The following is an 8,582-nucleotide window of genomic DNA, read 5'->3' as shown; positions in this document are numbered from 1 at the left end:
CTCCTAGGAAACCCAAAAGAGGAACAGGATGGAGATATGCACTCCCTTGTTTGCCATCAACATCTGGTAACCAAAGGTGCATTTGATTATCTGTATGGAACATTAATACATAGATGATTCATGTTTGACGCTTGTGTCTGGAAGTCATTCCAAGTCTGAGTGCATTTCACTGAAAGTACGATTTATTTTCCACAGAAATTAGCTTGCAAATAAGCATTTCAGAAACACTTGGTATATATTGTTACTTGCATCTTATGTTTATATAAGGAAAACAGAAACTCAAATAGGAACTGAGAACTGTTGTACCAGTGTTGGATTGCGTCTCATTAGTAATGTACTTTTTGCATCTGGTGATTCTGGCTAATGTTTCTGTTTGTGAGTTTGTAGCTCAGCCACATTCCTGGATGTAATACTGGGGTGCCAGGTGTTACTGCCTCCCCAACTCTCCCTGCAAGGAAAAAAGTGAGTATCAGGGAAGAAGGTTCACCTTGCTTATTGCTGTGCTTGTTTTCTTCTTGCAGGGAGCTCTTTTTCCATAGGGAAATATTTAAAAAGTGTGCATGTGGACTGAACTTTGATTTTACCTTTAGCGCTAAGAGTTTTCAAAATTGCTTTGACTAAAGCTGTTGATGATGATGCCAACAATCACTTTCATTTATTGCAACTTAGGTCTGTGTGGTGTGAATCAGTCTACCACAGGGATGGAATTCTAACTCAAGGTGGAGATATATGAGACACCAAAGACATTACAACTATCCAAGGCACCTCAGATGCCACAGGACTCTGGTTCAAATCCCCACTAGGCTATGAAGCTGAGTGAGCAATACAGGGCCAGTCATTCTCTCTCAGCCTAGCCTAACCCACCCTCACAGAATTGCTGTGAGGGTTAAATGGGCAGGGTAGGAACCACATGCAATGCCAGGCCTATTTTTCAAGAAAAAGAGGTGCTGCCGGGACCCTTGTGCTCTTATAATGGGCAATGGTGCCCACCTGAGAGATGCTGTGAGTTCCAGTGAGTTCTGGCTGGAAAAAAATGCCTGTGCAAATGCCTTGTGCTTCCTGGAGGTTAAACTAATGTATTAATTCTGGAGCATTCTGAACCCTGCTGTAGTACAGTGGTACCTCGGGTTACATACGCTTCAGGTTACATATGCTTCAGGTTACAGACTCTGCTAACCCAGAAATAGTGCTTCAGGTTAAGAACTTTGCTTCAGGATGAGAACAGAAATCGTGCTCCAGCAGCACAGCAGCAGCAGGAGGCCCCATTAGCTAAAGTGGTGCTTCAGGTTAAGAACAGTTTCAGGTTAAGAACAGACCTCCGGAATGAATTAAGTACTTAACCTGAGGTACCACTGTAAAGGTGTTAAACTGTATAGATATATAAAACAGGAAAGTAGACAGAAAGTTAATTATGTGAATACTTCAGTTGTGCTCTATTAACACAGAAACCTCTCAATAAGAACTAAATGGCCTTCACAATAAATAGGTAGGCTAGGCGACCAGTTTCCCTGGTTTTCCTAATAGTAGTAGTAATTTGTTTATTTATTAAATTCATATGCCACCTTATACCCACAGGTCTCAGGGCGGTTCACAGGATAAAAATCACAAAATACATAATAAAAACCAACCAACCAAGAACAACTCAATCATGCCCCCCCTGCAAATCATCAGAGGGAAAACAGAATTTAAAAACACACACACACACAATATTTGCAATGAAACATATAAAATTAAGCACCCATCAGGTATCGTCAAGGAATCTTTGAAAAGGTTAAATTTAACTGTTTTTCAAATCCAAAGATTTTAGCCATTGCTTCCCCCCGCCGCACAATTGTAACCATTCATAGAAACTCTTTGATCCAATCTGTTAACACCACGATATGCCACGACCAGTCGTTGTTTTGCTGGACGGCGCGGCAATCCAAGCTGAGCCGCCCCGCGACCAGGACCTTCGCTTCCTTCTCGCCCCCGGGAGCCACGCGCCACACCTCCTGAAGGCGGGAGCAGAGAGGAGCGCTAACTACGCTCGCGCACGCGCGCTAAAGCTCAGACTCCGGAGGATGCGCATCGAACGTTGGGGGTTGTTCGTGCGCGAGCGCGTAAGGACGTCTTGCTTTCGTCACGACGGCGCCGCCGCCGCCGCCTCCTGTTTTCCTTTCCGGCGGCCATCTTCGTCCCTTTCCGCGTGCGCGCGTCAAGCTCCGCAGCCCTTCAGCTCCTCGCCCTGCCCAGGTCGGGCCGCTTCCTTCTGAGAAGGTACAAAGGAAGAGGCACCCGAGGGAGGTGGGGGGAAGGGAGATAGGCAGGCCTGGAGGCGGCGAGGGGGGGGGGGGAAGCAGCGGCCGCAGGTGCGCCTGGTAGGAGCCCTCTGAGGCCTTTGAGCCGGGAAGAAGCCGCGGGCTCTGGCTTCTGCGTTTGCCCGTCTTCCTCCAAGCTTCCGGGGTGTGTCTTGGGTCCCCTTTCGGCCTAGCGGCTCCTCTGGCTTGAAGGCCGTTCCTCGCGGTGGCGCAGGCTGCCTGCCTTCCTCCCCTCAGAAAGCTCCTCACGGCCGGAGTCCGGCCGAGGGTGAGGCGAGGCCTCTCTTCCCTCGCCTGGGCCCAAGAGGGCGAGGAGGCTTTGGGGGCGCCGCCCGCCACGAGAACCGGGCTCATCGGGCCCTCTCCGCCCTCTTTGCTTGGGTGTCGCTCGCCTAATCGCCTCACGTCTCTTCTTCTTCCCTTAGATGAAAGAAACGATCATGAATCAAGAAAAACTAGCTAAGCTGCAAGCTCAAGTGCGCATCGGTGGGAAGGTAAGGTGCCCTCCTTTCATCTTCGCTGCGTATCCAAAATTCGTTTTTCCTTTCACTTTGGCTGCGGCTGCTGCATTTTACAGTACTTGTACAGGCCTTTATTATTATTATTATTGTCTAGCAACGCTGCATTTATGTTTTTACAGTTTTTCTGAAGCCTGTATTTTGAAGAAGACAATTAGGATTTTGTTGTTGTTTGGAGGGGAAGAGGAGGGTTATACCTGAATTTAGGTGTATGTAATATAGTTGCATCCTACCCCAATCTCCTAGAGATTTCAGGGGTTCCAGGCACTTACTGAGGGTCTGTGTTTTCTTTTGGAACTGGGGCGCAGAGCGGAGACTGTGGCATCTTTATGATATATGGTTTTTTACACATGTATACAGACTGACTGACCCTATGATGAAGAGGTTAACAGCATCAGCAATCCAAAGGAGTCATGTTTCTCCCATAGCTTCACCTTGGAGTTAAAACAGTCATCAGACATTGCTCTCTGACTCTCTCTAGCTAGCTAGCTGCTTTTTCCTGTAGGTCGCATCTCTGCAAACTCTCAACTCAAGCTTTGCCCTTCTAACTATCTGAGTTGACAGTGGGGCCCCACCCATTTGTTGTCTCACACGGAGACTCATTTCCTTTGTTCTCTTAATGACGCATCACTCAGGTGCTTGCCTCAACATAGGAAGCTAACCTGGTTTATATTTCAGCACTTGCTGGATCTAGGGTTTAGAGAAGGATCTCACATACAGGAACTCAGCTACTTCCCTCCACCCCAAACTCATAACACTGTTGATGAATAAATGTAGAGTAATGGCTAGCTTTGGCATATATTAATTTTTTACACAGCTGCGAAGCTCACTGGGTGCACCTGGGCCACTTACCATCCCTTAGTCTAAACTGTATCAAAGGATGCTTGTAAAGATAACAAAAAGAGATGGAAGAAGCTGTTTTCCCTAGGGAGGGTGGTAATAAGAAGTAACAAAATAACTAGTGCTTAAATGATTTATTAGTTAGCTGACTTTAAACATAATAGCTCTTCTAATGTACACTCTTCACAATATTATTAATGCCTGAATGTAACTGTGTTCAAATATCGATGCTGATAGTTTGGTAAAAGGCTGGCAGGTGAAAATGCTTTTACTCATGGTGTAGGGTTGCTGTAGGATTTTGTGTAATAGCAAAATTTCCTGTAATTTACAAGGCATGAAACACATGGCTTGATACTCAGACTTGGCTTTCGAGGAAACATGCTTAGGATTCTGCTGTAAAGGTTTAAACTACCTAATGTATATACAGCCACCAGTTTTTTACCTAATACTTTTGTCAGCTTTTATTCTGTACAAGTTGCATCAGAAACCTATCTTTAATCAAGGTGGAGCCAGTGGAATTTCAGGTCCGAACATAAGTGCCTTACTGCTAACTACTTTAAGGTGTCTGTCAATGTAATTGAAGTAAAACAAGCTTAGCCTTTAAAATATAGTACAAGTAATTACTATTGTGAGGCTTAAAAATGCATCAACCTACAGATCTTGTTGGTTTTGTTCTATTTAAAGTAATTTCTGTTTTCATATGCTTGCACTAACATAAACATTTCCAAAATTTTTATTAGCTATAGCAAAGCCATAGTAGTTGAACTGCTAATAATTACTATTTTATTCTTAACAGTTAACCTGTATTTGCTTAGCTAGAAAACACTACAACCTGTCCTGGCAAATATTTATGGGCAACATAACTTTACCTTAGATGTAACTTCTTGAAAATTTTCCTAAAAGTTCCTGAAGATGACTTGTGCTGACATTTGTCTCTTCTAATTCTGGACTGTGGTATATGAGACACATTCTATTGTTAGTAAACAAACAAACAAACAAACCTAGAGTGTGTGGCAATGGTTATGCTTAATTCTTTTTTTCTCTGGAGAATGTTTGTGTTCCCCCTCCAGCCAGACATCTGCTCAGATAAATTATTCAGATTAAAGTAAATGATCAAAAATGAAAAACAAAACTCTAATCTTAATTTGGTGTTGCAGCAAAATCCGTAGAAATAATTGCTCTACCCAAGTAATATTATTTTAGGTATCTGCCTAGATATACTTGTGCTGCTCGTTTGTAGGATGTTGCTTGCTTGAGAAAATAGTAAGTGACTCTTGAGTGTTTGAAAGCTACTCTGCCTGCTTTCTGGGAGTAGATTCTTGTTTGCCAGAGGCCACCAGACAAATATCTACTTCAGGCCTTGTTTTCATAATTCCTGCAAACAGAAATTAGTTCAATAGTGGTCACTCACTTCTCTTTAGTAGCCAGTTTGGTATCGCTACCTAGCTTCTGAAATAGACATTTTTATTAAGTTACAGCCAGGAATAGAATAGAGTTGCATGCCATTTTGCTACTTGGAATTCGTACATTTTGAGAAGACTTAATATTTAGTCTCCTTATTCATAGGGTACTGCCCGTAGAAAGAAGAAGGTGGTTCACAGAACAGCAACAGCAGATGACAAGAAGCTTCAGTTTTCATTAAAGAAACTTGGAGTAAATAACATCTCTGGTATTGAAGAGGTAACTCTTTTTTTTGTTTTTATGATGCTTTCATAAATTCTTTTTTCTGAGAAGTACTGGTTTTAACTAATTTGAGGATATTATCACTGTAGTTTTCGTATTAAAGTTCATTGTGATTGCAAAAGTTTGCTTGCTCAGAAAAAGTTGTGTTGTTTTGCAGGTGAACATGTTTACCAACCAGGGCACTGTCATCCACTTCAACAACCCTAAAGTTCAAGCATCTTTAGCAGCTAACACTTTCACAATCACAGGCCATGCTGAGACAAAGCAGCTGACTGAAATGCTGCCTAGCATCTTAAACCAGCTTGGTGCTGACAGTCTGACCAGCTTGAGGAGACTAGCAGAGGCTCTGCCCAAACAACGTGAGTAGAACTTGGAAGACTCTGAGAATTAAAATTCTTGCACCAACATGGGGCTTGCAGTGTTTGTTTGCTTGCTTTATAATGTTCTTTTTGGCTTTGGGTGTCCACAGGAGTGACCTCTCTTAGCAAAGTCACTGAGACAATATCAGCCCATCTAATTTCATTTGATGTGTGTGTGTGTGCTGCTGTTGCTGGTGGTTGGGACAGCAAGTTGCTTTTCAGAAACAAGACATGATATCAATGCTGCTTAGTCATAGAGTCACAGCCCTGAATTATACTAAGAAGGATATTATTGGTGTAAATAAGTGTTTCCCAAATTTGGGTCTTCAGCTGTTTTTGGACTACAACTCCCATCACCCCTAGCTAGCAGGACCAGTGGTTAAGGGTGATTGAAATTGTCATCCAAAACCAGCTGGAGACCCAAGTCTGGGAAATGCAGTTCTCACATTGGCTATCTGAAGTTTATGAAATAGAGAACCTGTTCAGATGTTGTCCTTTATATAGCCTTCCACAGAGGATTGTACCATGGAGTGGATCCCTCCTCAATTGAAAGGGTTTTATTTTCTAGCATTAGAGGAAAATCCCACTTTCTTGGGGTGGGTAGGAAAAAACTGTTTTCTGCCAGTCCCATAGGGAAACACCTGAACAAGTACTGAGAAGCTTAACCATGGCTAATTTGGCAAATTAGTACCTATTTGTGCATGTAGCTAGGACAGGTCATGTTTAAGCAAAATATATTTTCAGCTGTTATATTTAGAAACAAATGGTGCATGGGGTACTCTTCGTTCTGTGCTTCAAAGAATCTTAGATTGAAGTGGCTATTCTTCAAAAACATTTGATTTGTTACTTCCCTGAATATGAGAAGTGAGTTCTCAAAGGGATGGATATGGGACTTAATGCCTCTTCTTGCTTGAAGGAACCTCTTCATGACTGAAGTTTGACTGCTTGTTTCTGCTTTGTCAGAAAGCTTTTTGGGGTCTTCTGCTTAGGCTGTATTCTAGCAAACAACAAAGGCTGTGGACTACTGTGGAAAGGAGTGGTTGATGAGCACGATATTCTAGAGTGGGTACTTAGGGATGAAGCACATGCAGTAGAAGCCAAGATAATTAGAAATAAGTCATGCTGAGTTCAGTGGGACTTGCCCCCAAGTAAGTGGGCACAGGGTTGTAATCAGTTACTGTGTTTTGCTGCAAATTTGGCTAGTTTTGGAAAAGCCTGGTCTGGAAATGTCTCATTTGTATCAATCTGCTTGTGATTACAGCTGTGGATGGAAAAGCACCTCTTGCTACTGGTGAGGAAGATGACGATGAGGTTCCAGGTAAAAACTATTCATTTATTTTCTTACAAAAGTAATGAGTGTGAGGAATGAACAAAGTAATGAAGAGATTGCAGAAAATAACTGGAAGGTTACAGATAGGTATAGTTGGGTTCTTGTCCAGTAGGCTTTAATGCTTAATGTTCTGTGGTAGATAACTTGTTTATAATTCGGCAAACTCTGGATTTTAGGGTGAAAGACTTGAAAATCGCAGTGCTGATTCTTTGCATGTTAAAAGCCTGACTGTTGTTAACTCTCCCTTTCAGATCTTGTGGAGAACTTTGATGAGGCATCAAAGAACGAAGCAAACTGAACTGTCACTTTGAGTAAAACTTGAACATTACATGGAGCTGCTATTTTATATTGTGACTTTTTATTTGTAACATTTTTGTACTGATCTTAAGAAGTCTAAGATCTCTAATTGGAAACTCCTTCAAATTGCAGCTCTCTTCAGTTATTGCTAGTGCATGGAGCATTTAATTATTCATGGCTGGGTTGAAAATACACAAAATTGAAAAGTACTACATAAAAATGCTAATAAAGACTAAATGTTTAGGCAAATACTTTTAGTAGTATTTTGTACATAGATAAGATTGTATTTATTTAAAATTCTTATATGAAATTGAACACCTTGGCTTAAACCTAATCAGAAAGTGTTACTAATTTACTGAATAACCATAATATTCCAAGTTCTTCTATCTCCATTCCTGTTTTGCTTTGTATAATTTTCAGTGATGGATACATATGCCAGCATATGTAGTACAAGCGGAGCTCAAAAGTGAAGTATGTTTAATGTCAGAAGAAGGCAAATAAAGGAGAGTGGTCCAAATCTAGCCTAGATCAAATACAGGTCACTGCCAGAAACATAACCAGATTGTCAAAGGTAAAAGCATTAATAGTTCTGACAGTAGGCTGGCAGATAGCATTCCATTAGTTACAGGCATGAAGACTGGCTTAGAATAGTTAATTGACACAGGACCCTACCTTTCTGATTTACTTTAGGAACTCTCTTATTCATATGACAAGAGTTCCCTGTCTAACCTCTATAATCTGTCCTTATCAGAAGCAACAATAATGTTCACAAAGTGCACAAGAAGCTCTGTGTCACAACAAAATAATTTGTTCAGGTTGACTTCTACAGTACACACATGCAGAGAACAATTGTGTAATCTTAGGAAACTTAATTGTGTCACTTTAAAAAACGGGCAACATATTGTTAATTCTATTAGTGGGAGCCGCATTGCTTTGAGTGTGGAAATAAATAGTAAACTTTATTTGCAGTTTAATGCAAATGTAACTGCCAGTGTCAAATTATATGAACAATTGCCTATTCCAGCTCCTCCTTCCCTTGTTTAAACCGTAAAGGCAGCACCTGAGTGTCAAGTTTGAGTTAAATGTTATCAACAAGGTTGTAGCTGGAAATGAAGGGTGGCTAATCTCTGGCCTCTGATGCTGTTGGACTCCTGCTTTCATCAGCCTTGGCCAGTGTAGCCAGTGCTCGGGATGATGGCAGTCTTGCTCCAGCACCATCTGGAGGACCACAGGGTAGCTTGCCCTGCTGTAAAGTGAC

At 41.8% G+C, this 8,582-nt stretch overlaps 1 protein-coding gene across 1 annotated transcript; it reads left to right on the top strand.

Annotated features, from left to right (window-relative positions):
* The first annotated feature begins 2,128 nt into the window (after window positions 1-2,128).
* BTF3 (basic transcription factor 3) lies at window positions 2,129-7,573 on the top strand. The gene is made up of 6 exons (XM_082191522.1): window positions 2,129-2,256; window positions 2,723-2,791; window positions 5,222-5,335; window positions 5,496-5,697; window positions 6,959-7,015; window positions 7,279-7,573. The coding sequence occupies exons 2-6, from the start codon at window positions 2,723-2,725 to the stop codon at window positions 7,323-7,325; spliced, it is 489 nt and encodes a 162-aa protein (XP_082047648.1). The 5' UTR covers window positions 2,129-2,256; the 3' UTR covers window positions 7,326-7,573.
* The last annotated feature ends 1,009 nt before the right edge of the window (window positions 7,574-8,582 follow it).

This window comes from Podarcis vaucheri, assembly GCF_965113315.1.
Source record: "Podarcis vaucheri genome assembly, chromosome: 11".
Classification (NCBI taxonomy): Eukaryota; Metazoa; Chordata; class Lepidosauria; order Squamata; family Lacertidae; genus Podarcis; species Podarcis vaucheri.
The sequence above is the reverse complement of the archived record's forward strand: the minus strand, read 5'-3'. Positions and strand labels throughout refer to the sequence as shown.

Bases quoted from the DNA above. Each gene is read 5' to 3' on its own strand.
- BTF3 (XM_082191522.1), top strand. From the start codon at position 2,723: ATGAAAGAAACGATCATGAATCAAGAAAAACTAGCTAAGCTGCAAGCT. The intron at 5,336-5,495 runs GTAACTCTTTTT...GTTGTTTTGCAG, and splicing joins ACATCTCTGGTATTGAAGAG to GTGAACATGTTTACCAACCA. The intron at 7,016-7,278 runs GTAAAAACTATT...TCTCCCTTTCAG, and splicing joins AGATGACGATGAGGTTCCAG to ATCTTGTGGAGAACTTTGAT.